Source organism: Berghia stephanieae, chromosome 11 (assembly GCF_034508935.2).
Source record: "Berghia stephanieae isolate SIO BIC M18660-M18661 chromosome 11, UCSD_Bste_1.3, whole genome shotgun sequence".
Classification (NCBI taxonomy): Eukaryota; Metazoa; Mollusca; class Gastropoda; order Nudibranchia; family Aeolidiidae; genus Berghia; species Berghia stephanieae.
Genome location: NC_088370.1, coordinates 5,897,165 through 5,919,623, shown reverse-complemented (window position 1 = coordinate 5,919,623; position 22,459 = coordinate 5,897,165). Strand labels below are relative to the sequence as shown.

The window sequence follows — 22,459 nt, the reverse complement described above, 5'->3', positions numbered from 1 at the left end:
GATAGATAGACAGGAAGATAGATAGATGATAGATAGATAGATAGATAGATAGATAGATAGATAGATAGATAGATAGATAGATAGATAGATAGATAGATAGATAGATAGATAGATACATAGACAGGTAGATAAATTGATATATTATGATAGATGAATAATTAGAAAACTAGACGGACAATGTTTCTTACTTGACAACTACCTCCATAAACAATTATTTTTATTGTATTCATTAACGGCATTAAATTTTTCCTCAATTTACAATTAAAAACAAATATTTTAATTTCCAAAGCCCTTCATCCCCAACGACACCAATTCTTTCATACCGATCTGAACCAGAGGTGGCATGTTTTGAGTGCGCATGTCATGTTGCGAGTTACGGGTGTAATATTTGGAGTCAGAGTTCTTAGTCGGGATGATGTCTTATAAACTCAATAGAGCCGTACATTTTTGTTGAGGTTTTTTGTTTTTGCTTTGTTTGGTTTTTGTTTGTTGTTTTTATTTTTGGTTGTTGTTGCTGTTTTTTTTTTGTTTTTTTTTTTTTTTTTTGCTTTTTGGATTTACAATGACGAAAATAATTTTGTTTCTTCACTCCATTATTAATATTCAATGAAATCCAACTACACAGTATTTAGACATCAGGTGTTCAGAGACCCATGTTCTGTCTGTTTGTTTTTTTTCCCCTACCTTTCTCCCTCACAATGCACGGAAGATGAAATCGACGTGCTGATTGTTTTACGAGTTGGTTATTTGGGTTTGTTTTGTTTTTTGTTTTTTTTTGTTTTTGTTGGTTTGTTTGTTTTTTTTTCTCATAATAAGGAATGAAATATTCTATTTAATTTTCTCTTAATAAAATGTATTTCTTAGGCTTAAGTTTATACATAGAATGCGCTTGGCTAAGAAGCTCATAACATTGCCATCCGGAAGTATAACGGACCAACACACAAAACTGTGTGTTACCTTAAACGTTTTTATAGTCTGATTAATACAGCTCAGTGAGAATTACTCATAAACAAGGGTGGCAAAAAAAAAACAATAACAAAGACCGAGTGACGTCAACTTCATGCTATCTATAGATAGAATGCGCTTGGCCAAGGAGTTCACAACATTGCTATCCGGAAGTATAACGGCCCAACACACAAACTCTGTGTAACCATGAACTTTTATAGTCGGGTTAATACAGTTTAGTGAGAACAACTCACAAACGCGGATGGCAAAAACAATAACAAAGGCCTGAGTGACGTCATCTGCATACTATCTATAGATAGAACGAAGATGACGTCACTAAGGTCTTTGTTATTGTTTTTTGTCATGCACGTTTATGAGTACTTCTCACTAAACTGTATTATCCAGACTATAAACGTTTAAGGTTACACATAGTTTTGTGTGTTGGTCCGTTATACTTCTGGATGGCAATGTTATGAGCTTCTTAGTCAAGCGCATATTATCTATACCGTTGTATTATGATGTTGTTCTGGTCACAGGTTTTCAATGGTTGTGAGTGTAAGATAGTGTGTTAATGTGTATGAGGGTGAATTGACTTCAACAGTCATGACGTCAATTCCCTTGTAATGACGGCATAGTAACTTAGTAACTGGCTCTAAACTATCGGAACAATGGCGGAGGCCCTTATGAAATATTATTTCTCCGACAAGCATAAAAGTGTATCCAGAGGAGAAAAACATTATAAATATTATCATGCTTTGACTTTTGTACATTCTGATCATATGACATATTCAAAGTTCTAGCCTGCATGAAGAAAAGAATAAAAAGCACAAATTTTCTTTGTTTAGAACCATGCTGCTCGCCGTTACTGGGCGGCGCGACATCAGACTATTGAATCCAATTGAAATCATATGCATGAAAACCAGTTTATGAAACTGAATCTCGCCAAGACGACATTGCTTTAGGAGAGTATTATTATTTTATAATATTATCGTATGACAATCACACATTCATGTATGTAAGATAAGAATTTGTGCATATTATGTTGAGTACCGTGTGTTTGTGTGAGCGCGCAGGCGTGTGTGCGTGTGTGTGTGTGTGTGTGTGTGTGTGTGACCGCGCATGAAAGAGATACAGAGAGAGAGAGTGTGTGTGTGTGTGTGAGAGAGAGAGAGTATGTGTGTATGGGAGAAGGAGAGAGAGAGAGAGGAGAATATATATATATATATATATATATATATATATATATATATATATATATATATAGAGAGAGAGAGAGAGAGAGAGAGAGAGAGAGAGGGAGAGAGAGAGAGAGAGAAAGAGAGAGAAAATGAGAGGGAGAAAGAGAAAGAGAAAGAAAGAGAGAGAGAGAGAGAGAGAGAGAGAGAGAGAGAGAAAGAAAGAAAGAAAAAAAAAAAAAAAAAGAGAGAGAGAGAGAGAGAGAGAGAGAGAGAGAGAGAGAGAGAGAGAGAGAGAGAGAGAGAGAGAGAGAGAGAGAAAATGAGAGGGAGAAAGAGAAAGAGAAAGAAAGAGAGAGAAAGAAAGAAAGAAAGAGAGAGAGAGAGAGAGAGGGAGAGAGAGAGAAAGAAAGAGAGAGAGAGAGAAAGAAAGAAAGAGAGAGAGAGAGAGAGAGAAAGAAAGAAAGAGAGAGAGAGAGAGAGAGAGAGAGAGAGAGAGAGAGAGAGAGAGAGAGAGAGAGAGAGTACATTTGGTATGCCTACATTCATGTATCATCATAATATAACATATTACAAAAGTTTGTTTTCAACTAACGTTAAAACACAGAACCCTGAATAGTTGATTGTAAACCAATACTACCAATAAATCTATCAATTGCCAATAAATATAATACTACTGTTGATAATATTATAACCTGATTAAACTTTATCATCAAATTCAATGAATTGTGAATTTGTATAGTTTTTAAAATAGCGTTTGGAGTCGTTAGCCAACAGCAACACTTTACATGTGGGACGAGACATGACGCCTGTAAGGCGATATTACATTTTTTTTCGGACAGAGACAACGCTGTTAACGGCCAATTTCTCATTTAACACCTGAGTGGCTCGAAAAAAATGAGCTTTCATATAGAGCACTAAACGTGATCAAAGTGCTTTACAAAGGGTACAGACTAACAACAACACGTAACATGTAGAACGTATATGGCGCATCTTGGGCGATATTACAATTTTACACCTGAGTAGATAACAGAATTTGAGTAAAGAGCCTTTTCCAAGGACTCAACTACTATGCGCCGAGCGGGACTTGAACCCAGTACTTTCCGATCCGAAAGCAAATGTCAGACCACTAGATCACATAGCCGCACGCAAAGAACCTTTGAAAATAAATGAGTGTGTTTGTTTTTAAGGGTTTTACGGCGCTTGCAATACATTAAGGTCATATCAGCGCCAGTAAAAAGGAAGAAAATGGAATAGTAAAAAGTTCTAGAATTACAATTAAAGCACAAAAGAAAAGGTGAGACAAAGGGGAATTGCTTCAAACAGGGAACAGATGTAGATTCCAAGAGCACACCGTCAAAGTACTTAGTTTGAGATCACCTAAAAGTCTCATCCAGACACAAGCACAGGTCCCAACTAAGAGGAATACACTCAAATGTTTACAAATCATATAATATAATATGTAAACTAAACATAATACAATGCATAACAGAGAGATGATTTACAAGGGAAAAAAATATCATCTTCCAAAATTATAACTATTAGTACTATACATTCGACTGTTTTCCTCCCAGCCAAGGAACTCCGATCAGGGCCAGGACAAAACCAAGTAATCTCATTCCAAGACAACGACAGGAAACAATTGGAAAACAGGTTGGGGAGATAGAAGACACAGCATGTACCTCCCTGCCCACTATGGGAGGTCAGGATCCCCACCCAGGTACAGACTAACAACAACACGTAACATGTAGAACGTATATGGCGCATCTTGGGCGATATTACAATTTTACACCTGAGTAGATAACAGAATTTGAGTAAAGAGCCTTTTCCAAGGACTCAACTACTATGCGCCGAGCGGGACTTGAACCCAGTACTTTCCGATCCGAAAGCAAATGTCAGACCACTACACATAGCCGCACGCAAAGAACCTTTGAAAATAAAGGAGGTAAGTCAATAAAAGTAGAGAGTTGTCACAAACAATATGAGTTTATTTTATGTAAAATATGATGGCAAGCGAAGAAGGGAAACAAAACAAAAGGCAACAGAGCATTAAAGATTTTAAAACCCATTAAAATAATAATAATAATAATGATAATAATAATAATAATAATAATAATAATAATAATAATAATAATAATAATAATAATAATAATAATAATAATAATAATAATGATAATAATAATAATAATAATAATAATAATAATAACAATAATAATAATAATAATAATAATAATAATAATAATAATAACAATAATAATAATAATAATACATAACAAAGAGATGATTTACAAGGAAAAAAATATCATCTCCCAAAACAATAACTATGCATTTGACTGTTTCCCTCCCAGCCAGGACTCCGGCCAGGGCCAGGACAAAACCAAGTAATCTCATTCTAAGACAAAGACAGAAAGCATGTTGGAAAACAGATATAAGGGGATAGAAGACACAGTATGTACCCCCTTGCCCACTATGGCAGGTCAAGAACCCCAACCAGGGATAATTTTAAAATTATAGATTTACAATTAAAAGCACAAATAAAAAGTAAGACAAAGGGGAATGGTACAAATAGGGAACATACGTAGATTCCAATAGCATACTATCATTGTACATAGCTTGAGATCACCTTAAAGTCTCATCAAGACACAAGCACAGGATTCCACTAAGAGGAATACACTCAAATAGTTACACTATAAATTCAAAACAACAAATATAACATAACAGAGAGATGAATTAAAAGGGAAAAAAGTATCATCTCCAAAAACAATAATTATACATTTGATTGTTTCCCTCTTAACCAAGGACTCTGGCAAGGGCCAGGAAAAAAATCCATTCCAAGACAAAAACAGAAGCAAATTGGAAAACAGATATAAGGGGATAGAAGACACAGTGTGTACCTCCATGCCCACTAGGGGAGGTCAGTAACCCCACCCAGGTGGCCATCTTTGATTCAATCACATTCAAACCATGGAGAAGCATGTGACGTCATTACCAATGAAAGCACAGCTGTTTTAGAATGGAAAAAATATTACATAAAGGCGATTTCATTTCGTTTGCTTGTTTTTAAGGGTTTTAGGGCACTTGCAACATCTAGGTTATATCAGCGACAGTAAAAAGGAAGAAAATGGGATAGTTAAAAGTTCTAGAATTACAATTAAAGCACCCAAGAAAAGGTAAGACATAGGGGAACTGGGAACAAATAGGGATCAGATGTATTTTCCAAGTGCATACCACCAATGTACTTCTTTTGAGATCACCTATAAGTCTCATCAGGACACAAGCACAAAATCCAAGGAAGAGGAATACACTCAAATGCTTACATTATACATTCAAAATAACAAATATAATAATACATAACAGAGAGATAATTTACAATGAAAAAAATATCATCTCCCAAAACAATACCTATGCATTTGACTGTTTCCCTCCCAGCTAGGACTCCGGCCAGGGCCAGGACAAAACCAAGCAATCTCATTCCAAGACAAAGAGAGAAAGCATGTTGGAAAACAGATATAAGGGGATAGAAGACAGAGTATGTAACCCCCCCCCCCCCCCTCCTCTGCACACAATGGGAGGTCAGGAACCCCACCCAGCAATTTCATTTCAACTATCTACACAAAGACTACATTAAACCAACGTGTCAGTTCGGTATGAACTCAATGAAGGAAATTATTTTTAATCTGTTAACTACCATACTATGGGGAAACTCTTATTATAAAATTTAGCCAGAAAACTCATCCTTTAAATATCCATCGATTTAAATGACCCTCATTTCGGTAAAACTCTCAAACCTGGGGACCTCGCGAAGAGGTCTGACCAATAGCCCCACCAATGCCTGCATTTCATTCAGAAAACAATTGAAGCAAGTCAATTTCATTCGGCACTGGCAAATTCATATTGAATAATTATCAAGGTAGGCGTAACATCATTGGACTTATCAGCGTCAGAGATAATTGTCATGAAAAGATCATTTTGCCAAACAATAAATAAATAAGTACATGATGAACAGAAAGTTCAATAAAATAATGATTTGATCAATTAATTGATTTTTTTTGTTTTTTGTTTTGTTTTAGGTCATATCAGCGCCAATTAAAAGGAAGAATATGGGATAGTTTGTTTTTTGTTTTGTTTTTAAGGGTTTTACGGCGCTTGCAACACATTTAGGTTATATCAGCGCCAGTAAAAAGGAAGAAAATGGGATAGTAAAAAGTTCTAGAATTACAATTAAAGCACCCAAGAGAAAGTAAGACAAAGGGGAATGGGAACAAATAGGGATCAGATGTAGATTCCAAGAGCATACCACCAATGTACTTAGTTTGAGATCACCTATGTCTCATCCGGACACAAGCACACAATCCAACAAAGAGGAATACACTCAAATGCTTACATTATACATTAAAAATAACCAATATAATAATACATAACAGAGAGATGATTTACAAGGAAAAAAATATCATCTCCCAAAACAATAACTATGCATTTGACTGTTTCCCTCTCAGCCAGGACTCCGACGAGGGCCCGGAAAAAACCAAGTAATCTCATTCCAAGACAAAGACAGAAAGCTTGTTGGATAAGATATAAGGGGATAGAAGACACAGTATGTACCTCCTGCCCGCTATGGGAGGTCAGGATCCCCACCCAGAATATGGGATAGTAAAAAGTTCTAGAATTACAATTAAAGTACACCAAGAAAAAAGGTAAGACAGAGGGGAGTGGTTTCAACAGGGAACAGATGTAGATTCCTAGAGCACACTATCGATGTATTTAGTTTGAGATCACCTACATGTCTCATCCTGACGTTAAGCACAGGTCCCCACTTAGAGGAACACGCTCAAATGTTACAAGTAATATATAGCATGTAAAAAAAAACATAATACAATGCAAAATAGATGATTTACCAAGAAAAATACATCATCAACCAAAACTAACTACACTTTTGACTGTTTCCCTCTCAGCCAGGGTATCCGACCAGGGCCAGGACAAAATCAAGTAATCTCATCCCAAGACAAAGACAGAAAGCAAGTTGGACAATAGACATAGGGGGTTTGAAGATACAGTAAGTACCTCCCTGCCCACTACGGGAGAATTGTTTTGTTTTTTTAAATTAATAAATAAATAAACGGATTAATAAATAAATTGTAAATATACAAATTTTGAAATAAAAACATGAGCCTAATACGCAAGATATCACTGTATTTAACAATAACTAAATAAAACACAACTTTACGATACTCTAGAATTGATGCATATGTAGTCTAATATAGACACACATCAATGAAATATTAGCTTGATTTATTGTCTGGAAAGACAAAAGTTGGAGGGAAAATAAAATTTTAGCCTAAATAAAAAGAAAAAAAAATTGCATTTACCAATCCCATTGTCAATTTGTTAAGGGCTGTTACAACCATTACAAACGGAGTGACATTTTTATGTATTTATTATAATTTTTTTGAGAATTTTCTGACGGAGATAACACTAAAAAGGCTTTTGTTGTTTGTTTGTAAGGGTTTTACACCGCCTATTTCACATTTAGGTCATATCAGTTATCAGCGCCAGTTAAATGGAAGAAAATGGGATAGTAAAATAGTTCTAGAATTACAATTAAAGCACTAAAGAACGAGTAAGACTAATAAAGGGGGAACTGATTCAAATAGGGAACTGATGTACATTTCAAGAGCATACTATCAGAGTACTTAGTTTGAGATCAACTAAAAGTCTGTTTGTTTTTGTTTTTAAGGGTTTTACGGCGCTTGCAACACATTAAGGTCATATCAGCGTCAGTAAAAAGAAAGAAAATAGGATAGTAAAAAGTTCTAGAATTACAATTAAAGCACCCAAGAAAAGGTAAGACACAGGAACTGGGAACAAATAGGGATCAGATGTTGATTCCAAGAACATACCACCAATGTACTTAGTTTGAGATCAACTATAAGTCTCATCCAGACACAAGCACAAAATCCAACTAAGCGGAACACACTCAAATGCTTACATTATACATTATAAATAATAAATATAATAATACATAACAGAGAGATGATTTACAAGGAAAAAAAATATAATCTCCCAAAACAACTATGCATTTGACTGTTTCCCTCCCAGCCAGGGCCAGGACAAAACAAACTAATCTCATTCCAAGACAAAGTATGTTGGAAAACAGATATAGTGGGATAGAAGACACGGTAAGTGCCTCCCTGCCCAATATGGGAGGTCAAGAACCCCACCCAGTGCTTCAAATAGGGAACTGATGTACATTTCAAGAGCATACTATCAGAGTACTTAGTTTGAGATCAACTAAAAGTCTCATCCTGACACAAACACAGATCCTCACTAAGAGGAATACCATCAAATTTTTACAAATTAAAATGTATTTAAAATCTTAATTCTATAACTTGAAATCTGAATAAGGCTAAATCAAAAAATAGAAAAAAAAAATCAAATCAAACTCATATTTGAAATACTTATCATGCTTTATCGGGTGTTAAGGCAATGAGAATTGGTTGATAATTTAAAAGGACGGAGTTTTAAAACAGTGGAATGTCAAATTCATTTTTTTAAATTGTTAAATCATAAAATCCAATACTTCATATATATTCATATACAATCATTAATCATTTGATAAACCAAATAAATCAAATAAAAAAAACTTTTAAAAAACAGATATAATAAAATTTTTAAAACAATAAATATATCAAAACATTTTAAAGCTCTTTAAAAAATATTCGAACATCAAATAAAATATACATTTCTATAAAGTACATCTCTGTGGAATGCGATTAATAATGTTTCATTTCTTCCCAACACAACAAAATATAACGTCAATTCCATACAGTATCGTCCAAGTCACAAATGTTTAGTGCCCTTTTTTATATCTAACAATCCAATAACTAGGTTCTTTCTACATGTCCACCATCAGATGAGATAATGTGTGTAAAATACCTTCCTTAAGGAGTACACCATCAGGGCCAATGTTAAATATTCATTGTTACCCATTTAACCCTCTCCTTACCAGCCACTTTCATAATTTTCTCCAAAACTCCACACCCACGCAACACAAAAACAGACATTTCTTACTCAAACAGAAAAGCAACAAGCACATTCAATACACATTACTGTTCGACATTGTGAACCATTTTACAGAATATCAAGTTCTTATGGCGAGAGCAAAAAGAAATAAAATCTGGATGAGAAAAGTGACGGTTGCATCGTAACAAATGTGACGATTTTCCAATAGGTCGTAAGGAGAGGGTTAATATAGTTCCTAATCACGCTCAATGCTGTTTTACTCTATGCAAGATGAGAAACGGAACCTTTTCAGTAAAACATTATATAATATTTAGTAGTCGTTCAGACCCAAGGAGCCAGCATTGATCCAGTAAAATAGAGGAATTGCTTACTACCCTTTGGATACGATGCTAGTCTATAACTAGATACTTTCTACAAGATCTAACAGACCTATATACCCAGAAAAATAGCATGGCTTCAATGATAACAGTCCTATTGCTTGTGAAGCGTGTATTCAACCAAGTTGTTGTGACACCCAAACAGTATTGTTATCAAATAACTGCTACTAATCATGTAATCAATATATTAAAAAACAAATCAAAGAAAACCACAAAGATTCTAAATACTAAATACTTCCCTAAATATAACATTTAGCTGATATATATATATATATAAAAGTGTATAAGTGTAAAATGTTATACTGGAAGAACAGTAATATAAATATCATTAGTAAACTAAAATAACTAAAATTATTATATTATTTCTGCCACCACTTACCTAACATTGTTTTCTCCGAACAAAAAAAAACAAAAAACATAAAGAGATTCTACACCTCGATAATGTAAAAGATTGTGTTTGATTTTTGTTTTTAAGGGTTTTACGGTGCTTGTGACACATTTGGATTATTTCAATGCCAAGAAAAGAGAAGAAAATTGGATAGTTCAAAATTATAGATTTATAATTGAAAGGACAGGAGATAAAGAGGACTAGTTAAGTTAAAATAGGGAACAGACGTAGATTCCAAAAGCACAAAATGAGTGTACTTAGTTTGAGATCACCTAAAAGTTTCATCCAGACATAAGCACAGGATCCCACTAAGAAGAACACACTCAAATGTTTACAAACCATATGTTCAAAATAAAATATATAATAGTATATATAACAGAGAGATGATTTACAAGGGAAAAAAATTATCATCTCCCAGAACTATAACTATACTGTTTCCCTCCAAGCCAAGATTCCGACCAGGGCCATGGCAATACCAAGTAATCTCATTCCAAGACAAAGACAGAAAGCTAGTTGGAAAATATACTGAGGTTTATTAACATACTAATTTCAGTAAATATATTGAAAATTAGCAACCTTGAATACAACAAGAGATGAAGTGAGTAGATATAGATCTGGGTAGAAATGTCTGTTTGACTTAACAGACGGCAAGAAAGTGGTGGCAGACAGTACAACTGGCTACACTAACCAAAGTGAGTCAATAACGAGATAATTAAATCTGTATACAGAAAATAAAATAAAAATCAACTAAATATTTAAACAAGCAGTATATGGGAAAAAAAATACATATACAAGTTATTATATAAAAACAGGGAAAAATAATCTGTTGATATAATATATATATATATTTTTAAAAAAAAAAAAAAGCTTATACATGACTAAGTAAAAACTAAATATTAATATTTAACGGCTGATGATTAAATGCTCAATAATAATATATTGTAAAATATCACAAATGACAGCAGTATAATAATAGTCTGCCCAGGTGGGTTAAAGATTGACCTTTCGTAGAAGATAAAAATAAGTAGTCGATTTTACAAAGGCAGCATATGACAAGAGCAGTAACAGCTATGTGACTATGATTTAAATTGAAGCTTGTGTCAACATTGTTGTCACTGCTTTCTTAGTGGATATGCGGGTATTTACAGGAACATAACGGGGGAAATATACATAAAGCAGTTTTCCAAAACTCCTGATCTCTATTTTGAAATAATGAAGATTATTTCGCACTAGAATTTCTTTCTAGACCCTTTCATTTCACTGTGGTCAAAACTCCATGTCATATCAATTCGGGTAAACTCCTGCATCAATTTCTACCAAAAACAAAATTTACATATCAATTGAACTTATAGAAGGCAAATCTCAAAAACTGGAAACATCAGATCAACAAATTTTGGAAAACAATTCTTCTTGTATCTTAAAAAAGAAAAAGCCAGGCATTCAGTTTAAGGACTAGTTTTGTCAGATATGAATAGGTTTTTGATAAAGAGTTTTCATATATGCATACACTTAAAAAGAAAATATAGGTAAGAATATGGACGGAACACAAATACAATCAGTCGAATGATATAGCAAATACAAACGCTGTCCTGAATTTGTTTAAAACAATCAGCAGCTAAAAAGATAATTTTTTTTCCAAAAACAATAAAAAGAAGAAGAAGAAGAAGAAGAAGAAGAAGAAGAAGAAGAAGAAGAAGAAGAAGAAGAAGAAGAAGAAGAAGAAGAAGAAGAAGAAGAAGAAGAAGAAGAAGAAGAAGAAGAAGAAAAAGCAAAAAAAAAAAAAGAAAGAAAGAAACAAAAATGAGCACTAAAGTCATAGAATTCTAAATTTAATTGGGAAGGAGTCTGAATTCAAAATGTATCTCTTTTCTTTTGATTATGCTTTGATTTAAACTGATGTTTAATACTTTGGCAGCCTTGACTTCAGGAAATGCTTCAAATTCATCTGAGAAAAAAACTCAAATAAGTATAGAAAAAGTCATACCCGTTCGACGTAAATAAACCACAAAGAATTAAGAGGTGTATGGCAATTAATAATAAAGAAAAGAACTAAACATTGCTAAAGAAATAACGTAATGTAAATGTTGCTGCTCAGTGCTCAAAGAGATAAATAACAATGTGAAATTGAATGTAAACTTCAATTTAACAAATGAAAACAGATACTGCGGACGTTTTTGTCAATGAATCACGATGAATGAAACACTACAGACGAATGAGAATGTTTTATTCATCATGTGTGGTTGATGAAAAGGGAAACCTAAAACGTCCACAGTATCTGTTTTCATTATCAAACTGAAGCCTACATCAATTTCACATTGTTATTTATCTAAAGAAATATCTGTTACCAAATAAAACAGATTCAATAAATAAAACCATAGGGTTTTACAAAAGTTGTTTTTTTTTCCAGGCATGAAATTGAAATATTTTATCTTAAGTATAACTAAACCAGGGGTACTAATAACAATGTATACGTTTATCACAGTTGTAATCAATATTTACAATATAACATAAAACACCGTGACTATGACATGGCAGACTGAATTACATGATTCTAAAGACAAGTTAGCTATCCCATAATTTTTTTCTAACCTAGATTGTCCACTTTCTCTCCCTTTTTAAAGAACGTCTAAGCCAAGTTTCATTCAGCACACATAACAATGTCGATGTTTCATGTCAATCCCTCTAATCTTAAAAAGTGAACGTTATTTAAATAAAAGAAGTGTATTGTGGTGAAAATTGGCATCTTTCCGAGCAACTTTTGGAAAATCTTTTATTATTTTTAAATGTGCGGGATAGCTCACTTGTCTTTGGACTGACTAAAAATAATCAATACTCCAAAATATTGTATATCCCCTTTAAAAGATATATATATATATATATATATATATATAATATATATATATATATATATATATATATATATATATATATATAAATGGCTTTTAGTAGAGTTCATTATCTTTTTAAAGACTGCATCTTTACAGTGCTCAATCATTGTGACCAGCAAGCTCTAGGCACATTCCCACATTTAAAAACAAATTCCAACGATTTCATTTTCAAACCTCTTGACGGATCAGAGTACATTTAATACACAAGGCATGACAATCTTTGTGAATGCGTACCTTGACCGCATAGAAAAGAAAATAGCTTTGCATGATGTATCAATGGTTCACTATCTAGGTTTGTAAAAAATATATATCTAATATCAGATAAACATGAACTTTATCTCAGCTGAGAAAGTTGTATAACAATGCTAAATATTTATGTTAAAATAAATGTAAAATAAATATAATAATCATAAACGAGTATAAAAGCAGTAAACAGGAACTAAATAAAGTGGAAACTAGTAGACCATATAAACCCACTGAAGAGATCAATTCTCTATAGATTATCAAAGGAAGTAAAACCAGTTATTACAACCAAAAACAAAAACAGTTAATTAAAGCGACTTGTATTAGAAAAAAAAACAACTTCAAATCATCTAATTAAATTACAAGAAAATATAACAATAGAATGTAACATTTGGAGTAAAATATTGACAGGTAGACGCAGCAATCAATTGTCATCTTTTTAAAATATACATAGCTTGACTACTTTCATTAAAGGGTGATTTAAAAAAGAAAATATTAGCTTATCATAATTAAATCAACAACCCCCCCCCCAAAAAAAAAATCGTAAATAAGTTTATGTAAATATATTGGAAAGTGTAATGTAGCATAGCAATTTGACACCAAAATGAGAGAGAAAAAAAGAGATCTAACTTATAACTCAAAAAGAGCTCTTAAAATAAGAATACAACTGATTTCTCTGGTATTTCTTTTCGATTCTTTACTCATTATCATTGATTCAAAGGTTTTAAGTACACACACACACACACACACACACACACACACACACATTTATAATACAAACACTCTCTCTCTCTCTCTCTCTCTCTCTCTCTGTCTCTCTCTCTCTCTCTCTTTTTCTCTCTCATATTCTGGCCTGAGATTGAACCATGATTGGATTTTGATTTAAATTTATGGAACTCTAAAATTACTACTGATCAAAATGATAAATTGATTGAAATTTTACACCGAAACTTGTTTTATTTTACAACCTCCCCCTCCCGCTCTATAGCCACAGGATATAAAAACAAAACAAAAATATGTCAACATCATTAAAGAGATTGAATTTGACACGATGAAGCAAACAGGAAATGAATCTATATTCTCTGTCGTACTTCAACCTGTGGTTTTATTTTTCCTTGCCTGTTGAGTGTCACAAAAGATCTTTCTCCAACTCTTGCATAAGATCAATCTCCGATTGATTGTAGCTGGGAAGGTCTCTTTTTCTGGACATGGAAAAATTGAAATTGGAAATAAATTATGTTTTCACTTGGATTGCTGAAAATATATGTTATTTGCTCGACTAATATCCCTTTGTGAAATCAAATTTTTTTTCGGCATTGACAGTTCAATACTTATGGTTCTAATAATAGTAATAATAAATAATAATAAATAATGAATTTATATAGTGCCTAAACATCCACATTAATCATGCTCTGCAGCGCTTTACATAATAAAAATCTTTTTAAAAAAAACCCAAAAAAACAAACAAACCAAAAATTAAAAATCACGACACTACATAATAAGCCTGAATACAGAAACAAAATCTAAACGACATCTGTTTCATAAAAAATAAGCCTTACGGAACAACTCACTCTTCAGAAATTTCCAAATTTCTACATTCACAACACTGCCCAAATTTATGTTAGAGATGATTCAGAATATTATTATAATCTTAATCATTGGATTCATTTTACTCTCACCAAACATTAGGCATAGAATTCTATTTCTGATTTTTTTTTTTATTCACATTTATGACCCGTCAAATCCATTCAGAATTATGTAAGAAAGAATTGACAAGGAAAATCAAGTTTTAAGTGAAAACTATCAACATAAGGAAATTTGTTTGTTTTTGATGTTTCATTTCTTTTTTAAATTTTGTTTGGGATTTTTTTTCAAACCTAAAAAATGAAAAACTTGCTCTCTTCAATTAAGGCAACATTTAATCATAGTTACATTGCAGCCAACTTTTCAAATAGGTAAAACAGGACGCCCGAAAACACAATATCGTCATGACCAAAAACAGCAGTAGTATGCTTGGACTATTTTATAACACAAATTATATTTTTTTAAATTTTTTGTTCCTTGTTTTAATCTGCTAATCAAAATCATAATCCTGTGACATACAAGGGCCATTTCCATACACATACACAGTTTAAACAGTCCAAATATTTTTTTCTTAAAATTTTTCTCAGATTACCAAATTGGGACAGTCCCGATTAGTTGGTCGCTATGTAGTTGGCATAAATATTTATCAAGTAATAATTTCTAAAATTTTAACATTCTAAAATTGTGCTCATGATTCAGTTTTTCCGCCTGGCAGGTGGAGTGGACAATCATAATAAATCTGTGAAGAATAAGATTTATGCAAACAGTTTCAAAAAGAAAATGTCAGTGCTGCAAAGACTTACGGCGATGGGGGCCTCCTGTTGACTTGGAAATCATCCATTCCTGAGTCTGACTGGAGGTATCTAGGGGTCTCAAGCTCTGACAATGCAATAAACAACAAAAGTATTAATTATACACGAATTTATCAGCTTCTAAAGTGATCAAAATATATGAAAATAAACAGTTTAAGCTCAAGTTATCTTCAATAGAATGGGCTATGACAAGGTGGGTAATCAAACGGTCAGAAACAGATAGTGTCTTTTCATTGAGAGGCTGGGGGTGTAAACCAACTTGCTACAACCTGAAGAAATTGTTTTTAAACACACAAAAAAACAAAAAAAAAACAAAAACAAAACAAATATAGATTGGATCTAACATAATCAAAAAACAATCTCAATCAAGAAGAAATGGTCAAAGCTTTACTTTTTCCTGCCACTTAATTTTTCCAATCATCTCCACTTGTCTCACTGTTAAAGCAGAGTAACACACGACAAAGAGTTGCCTTGAATATTTCTCTGTACTTGATGCGGGTTGTATTTATATGTTCAATGTTTTTTTTTTTACTGTTGGCTGAAAAAGGGTTTTGAGTCCGAAATGTTTGATATTAAAAAAAATAATTTTGAATATTCCTTTTTGTCTATTACTTTTACAGCCCACAACTTCTAGCAGATTAGTATTACTAGTAACAAACTAACGAATACCCATTAACATGCAAAAAGTAAATTAAATTTCTACCTTCTTGAGGAGCTGTTGTCTTGAAAAGATCCTTCTTTACATCCTAGTACATAAGAAGACGAGAATATTTTGTTAATTGATCTATCAACTCATTGTCGAAATACAATGTTAATAAATTATATAAATTAATTTAGGCATTGAATGCAAGGAGAGGGGAGAATGAATTAGCTTCAAGCTCTTGCCCTTTGTTCTCGTAACACTAAAATTGACAGTAACCATGGAATTGTCGCAAAGTATTCACTTTAAAAACATGATAGACATATATATGATCAGACAGATGTTTTGACTTTTGTAAGCAGTGCTGATGGTGACAAGAAATGAAAAAAGAGGAACATTTTTAACGATTGTTTTGAACAAGTAGTTTAAACCCCATTTTTACAGTATTAATCCCCAATTTTTAGAGCAATTGAGATGATAAACTATCATTGATACTCGTGCTAACTTGTGGTGAGTGGGAAACTGTGCCTGTTTCTTCCATCACACATCGAGTTGCTCACCTACATTGATTAGGGGGAAATCTAGAAATGTACCGGTAAAGCTTTAAAAGGTGGAAATTCCTCATCTGATACTAAAATCGAGGATTTCATTCCATCCGAGACAAACCATCAGCACTGTGTAATAGTTAAACTGTGAGTGTAGTGAATGACTGATTGATAAAACAATAAGCACAAAATATTTCATATATCCAACGTTTGTCTTTGGGTAAAACACTCAATCACACCAAATTAATTCTTGATTTTAGCATTGGCAATAGGCAATATATGGTGGCAATCATTGCAAAAGTGCAAGATAAAAATATCTAACGGGTTTGTTTGTGTGTTTGTCTGTGTATGTGTGTGTGTTTCTCTTTAAGTAACTCTTAATCCACATAAGCGAATTTTTTTTTTCATTTAGACAGAAAAGAATCCCTCTGGATTGCCCTAAGAACAGCTAAAGAGCCAGAGCAAAGGGTCTTTGCAATAAGTTTTATTTTTGTCGCTAACCTTATGTAAAAGTTACACCTGAACATAAAAAAAAACCCAAAAAAACTAACAGTCCTTCATTTCTGATGACTCACCGCTCCTTTGTTAGCTGCTCTGAACTTGGATGCATCAAATCCTTTATTTACAAAGTTCTGAAATGAAGCAATGTGTAAATCATAAATGACAGAAAAAAAAAATTCTGGATTTAATGATCACTGATGTAAATTCATCTGATTCCCGTTTAATCCTCGCCTAAACAACTATAGGAAAATCGTATCACTCATTACCAAACGTTAAACTTTTCTCTTATTATGTCTTTTGGGGGTTTTTTTTGGACATCACAAAATAGAATATATATAGACGTCTATTTGATACTTAAGAGCTTAATGTTGTTTTTTAAAGCTCTTTTTGTTGCCCAAATTAATGTATAACATGCGCTTATTGCTTTTGAGTTTAGTTTTTAAAATCAATGTTCGTATTGAGCAAGTATGCCAATTCTGGAAAAATAGTTATTAAGGAGAGTGTTGACATTATATATTTAGAATACAGTCAGAACCGGTAATTGGAACACTACTTAATCAGAACATCCACTTAATTGGAATTTGGAGTTTGTTATAGAATTGTTTCTATATCAGCTCTTCAGATTAACCAGAATGTATGCCAATTAATTGAAACAATTTTAAAAGCTTCTTTTATTTCTTTTTTCAATCAACCCAAAAACTAAAATGGAATCATCCAAATGGCTGTTTCTTTTTGACGGACATGAAGTGTTGGATGAAATTGTGTAATAATGTAAAAACCTCGGTGGAATATGTCTCTTGTGTCTTAACTTTATATTGGTTGTTGAAGGGTACATTGAGTGTAATGATAGTTCTTTATAAATATGATGTCAATAGATGGCCTTTCATTCTTTTAACACCTGTTTTCACGGCAACGTGTTAATATAATGTTGAATAATATGAAAATCGTATGGCAAAATTTTACAAAAGGAACTGAAAGGAAGTGCTTTGTTACTTTTGCTATATTTACTACAATCACCATCAACTGCAAATGGTACGACCGTTAATACATGTGTGTAGGCTTGATTATTACCAAGTATGCAATTCATCAATAAAATTGGTTAATTGGAACACCACTTTATTGAAATAAAATCTTTGGAACGAATCTTTTCCAATTAAGCATGTTTTACAGTACTTGATGAAAAGGGATGAAGGCATGCTTTGATTTGGTAGGAACAGCAATTGAAGATAATATGAAGATCATCTATATTTACATAAAATTCCATCCAAACGCAAACTTTTCATTAGATTCTAATATGTTGGAAGTATCCCTATGGTTTTCTTTTTTAGTTTGTTTCGGGAATTTAAAAAAATTAAATACATAAAATGAAAATAAAATTTCCTCATTTAGATATTATATAATATTATTTTGAAGGGTTTCATCCCATTTAATTACACTGTCTAACTGAAATTGAGTACACAGAATAACAATCAGTTTGTAATTGAAAATGCAGTATGATGGTATATAATATATAGTCATCATAAATCTATAATAATAGAAGCTAACTAATATCGCATTGAAGCAATCCAACACAACACAAAAAAGTAATATTTTTTTTTCAAAAGTAATAATGAGATTAATTAGAATTAATTAAATGAAATGAACGTTGTTTATGAATCAATTTAATTTTAGAAAAACCAGAATGGTATGATCTATCAAACAAATGTCTGGTGTTAACAGGTATCACCCATAATCAGAAAACTTAAATTCATCTTCCAACCTATTGAAATTGAAAGCACCCACCCATTAAAGAATAAAATTAAGGGGAGGAAAAATAGCATTTTCTTTTACCTCGTTTTCATCTTCATCGTAGTCATCCCATTCTTTAGAATTTCGATGCATCGTTTTTTGTCTTATCAACATATCTTGTTGAAGTTTATATTGTTGACGTTGCAGTCGTTGGGCATAGGTTTCGGGAAGATCTTCGCCTCTTGAATAACCGTTAGTATTAGAATTAAACAGGTCACGGTCTAACTTTGTGTCATAATTCATGACCTGTTCATCTTGTTTATTCTTTTTGTCTTTCTTATCTTTTTTCTTTGGTTTTGGATATTCAATTGCCACTGGAATCTTCAGCACTTCGTCAATATCATTTTCCATATCTGAATCATCTTCAAAAGAGAGCATGTTTTCTCTTGGTTTGTTTTCGATTTTCATCTTTTTGTTCTCTTTATCTTTACCTTTATCTTGATTTTTTTTACTATAGGCATCCTCATCCCGCCTTTTCGAATTCTTTTCATTCTGAACAGCTTCCTTCGCATCCTTATCTTTGAAACTCTGATCTAAAAAATTATTTTGTTCTTGTTTATTTACATTAGCAACAGGCTTCGGAGGGGCAGTTTTCTTTTCCGGTGGTTGGGTCTTTTTGCTTGAACTGCTTCCCATTTTGAAGAAAACGAAAATATAATGTCAGTTATGAAGCTATATGGCAAATAGAGTTCAATCACATTCGCGAAAAGTTCGATTAAGAATGTTTTTCCTATGTTCGTGGAGCTCCTCGACGTCTTCTAATTCTTTAGAATGGAATTTTTGTTTGACGTAACTTAATGGACTGGCCTGATCGCAATGTTTGGGGTACGATTTATTACCTTTTGCTAATAAAATTGAAACTAATTCAGAAACATCTTTAATAGCTAATCAATTGTTCTATTTTTAATAATTTAAAATGTCTATTTTGTATAATAACAATAAGTTCTATTGATATTGTATCATTTCTGAAAATTAATGCAAACATCCACCCCTAAAGAAAATAATGGAATACTCCATTAAGGGACCGCAACTTTCACTACATCCGTTTAAAAGCGAAAGTAGTTAGCATGGAATTGCGGGACATCAAATTTTTTCGCACAATTAGTTTCTTATTCGTATCGTATCGTTTTTAAGGTTTTAAAAACCTTTAAATGCTCTGTGAAACTTTCATCCATAGATACAATTTATCAAAGTTATAGAAACAATATTCATTGTTTATATAATAATATTGCGTATTAAATATCTAATGCACAAATAAGTGTATTGCTTAACATCGACTAGGCGTGCTCAGAGTGCTTTAATAAATAAATCGCTCATTCACCGATTGTGCAGTATCTACCAACAGTTGATGTCAGCAAACAGGATAAGCATCCCTAATGTCTCATCTGGAGATTCTCTCTTTTACAGAAAGGAGTTAGCTATAAAAGATTTAATTATTTTTGAGGTTTGTTGTCATAGACATCTTATAATTGAATTTTTGTTGTCAGAAGTATTTACTTGAAGTGGTTTAACACACGATCAGGGACACTGCTTAGACGCATTATTAGCACAAATTTTGCTGTGATCATTCGATCAAAAACGGATTCCCATTGTATGAAACTTTAACGCTGTATTTGTTTGTTTTGTTTTGTCTTTTTTTTGTTTGTTTGTTGTCGTTTTATTTTGGTTTGTTTATTTGTTTGTTTGCTTTCTTTTTATTATATCATTTATTTATTTATTTTTTAAAAATTAATTACAATAGAATCCATATGCCTAGTTCATGTTTATGGCAGTTTGTTCTCTATCTTTTAGACGGAATAATGGAAGGTCCCTCCGGTCTCCAGATTGCTGTCTCCATGAAAGCTCCAACGGACTTCACACATGTCAAATATGTGATCCACCACGTCAGTCCGGTATTCTGTCGGAATTCAATAAAATTAAGAAGAAACAAAAATAGAGTTTAAAATCAAAATGATCAGAATCCGGTTTTACTCCACTCAAGGAATTCATTCATTTTGGCTTATATTTTTAAGGCTGGAAAAGACATTTTGAAATTCGAATTAATTATAAGTATCCGATCCGTCCACATACTATGTGAATTGTCGTCTCAAAATGGTATTATGTCTTTATGATCTAGACAGAGAAAAATTAAGAAGAATTTATTTTTTAATGTAGAATTAGTAAGTTAATCCTTTTTGGAGTTCAATTTGCTAAATTCACGTTTTATAAAATCATAAAAAAATGCATTGATTTCAAATTAAATTGTATAAGTTTCTGTTAAAATTCAAATTAAAGCATTAGGCTATGTCTTTTCATTCCGACAAATGCCGTTTTGGTACGACTGGTCACACAGTGATGAGGGAATTGGTAATAAATTGTGTCAGTTATCTGTCCTTCTTTGTTGTTTACCATCATTCTTTCATTCTTGCCATCAAATAGGCAGCTTTGTTGTAAATCTAAAAACTTATAATTTAAATATTTGTTCCAATGGTATATATATATATATATATATATATATATATATATATATATATATATATATATATATATGTAATAATCTTGTTTATTGTGGTATCTTGTCATTTGGGTTGCAGGGGGTACAATAATGAAGCCTCTTTGTAGTTTTCTTCAAGTTACGTGTAGTTTTTAATGAGGAAGGTGTAATATAGTCGATGGAGTAAATGAGAGAGATTTGATAGGGAGGATGTATGGAGTTGTTCTGAGAGGTTTGGTGGCGAGATATTTCTTGATAATGAGGTGTAGTTTTTGTTGTTGAGAATGAGATGTAGTTGCCAGTGCCGCTATTTTGGCAGGCAGCGTGGCAGGCTTCTTGAGGCTTGGGATGAATGAAGAGGGAGTGATAGAACAAAACAAGATCTTATTTTGCTCAAGAGATATGCTGAGTTTTTCTCTCGCGCAATGCTCAGGGTCGTGATTGGTTCTAAGGAAGGGGCGACACTGTCAAATAAAGAAATAGAAATAACACACTATTAAATCTTACTATCTAATAGTTTTATTTCAATTAGGATTGCCCTCAACGTGAGTCGGGAGGCGAATGACCAATGCATGTTATATAATGGAATAGAAAATGAAGATTGGCACTCAGCCCTCAACGTAAGTCGAGTGGCGATGCGGCCAAAATAAGTACGTAATAAAATGATAATTAAACGTAATAAAAGAATATTCACAATGTAAAATAGTGACATCGAAATAAGAATAAGAAGATTGGCACTCAGCCCTCAACGTGAGTCGAGTGGCGATGTGGCCAAAATTAGTAATATAATGATAATCGAATGTATCAATAAAACATGAATATTTACAAAGTAATATAATGGCATCGAATATGCCAACATCATTAATAAAAGCATAAGATATAAATCACTACCAACAATCTCACAAGTTTGGTATAATTCTATGATGCAGGGCGTCATCAGGACATTATACAACTATAACGATTAATGACCAAGAAAGCTTGACAGACAGACCGATAACTGAGCATACAGCTAGTCAGACAATATGTACTTATGCCTATATGTGTATCAGGTGATAGGGATACAGATAGTTGAATAGATTA

General features: G+C 32.6%; 1 protein-coding gene across 1 annotated transcript; it reads right to left on the bottom strand.

Moving 5' to 3' along the window:
* Window positions 1–13,846: 13,846 nt before the first annotated feature.
* On the bottom strand, window positions 13,847–19,823 carry LOC144957290 (uncharacterized). Its single transcript, XM_078888391.1, has 5 exons — window positions 18,949–19,823; window positions 17,193–17,249; window positions 16,136–16,178; window positions 15,424–15,499; window positions 13,847–14,238 (listed from the first exon to the last, which is right to left on the bottom strand). Exons 1-5 carry the CDS (start codon window positions 19,540–19,542, stop codon window positions 14,166–14,168), a joined length of 843 nt encoding a protein of 280 aa, XP_078744517.1. The 5' UTR covers window positions 19,543–19,823; the 3' UTR covers window positions 13,847–14,165.
* Window positions 19,824–22,459: the final 2,636 nt, after the last annotated feature.

Coding starts and splice junctions, on each gene's coding strand:
- LOC144957290 (XM_078888391.1), bottom strand. CDS start 19,542: ATGGGAAGCAGTTCAAGCAAAAAGACCCAACCACCGGAAAAGAAAACT. Junction 17,250..18,948: donor ACGATGAAGATGAAAACGAG/GTAAAAGAAAAT, acceptor GCTTCATTTCAG/AACTTTGTAAATAAAGGATT. Junction 15,500..16,135: donor GACAACAGCTCCTCAAGAAG/GTAGAAATTTAA, acceptor TTGCATTGTCAG/AGCTTGAGACCCCTAGATAC.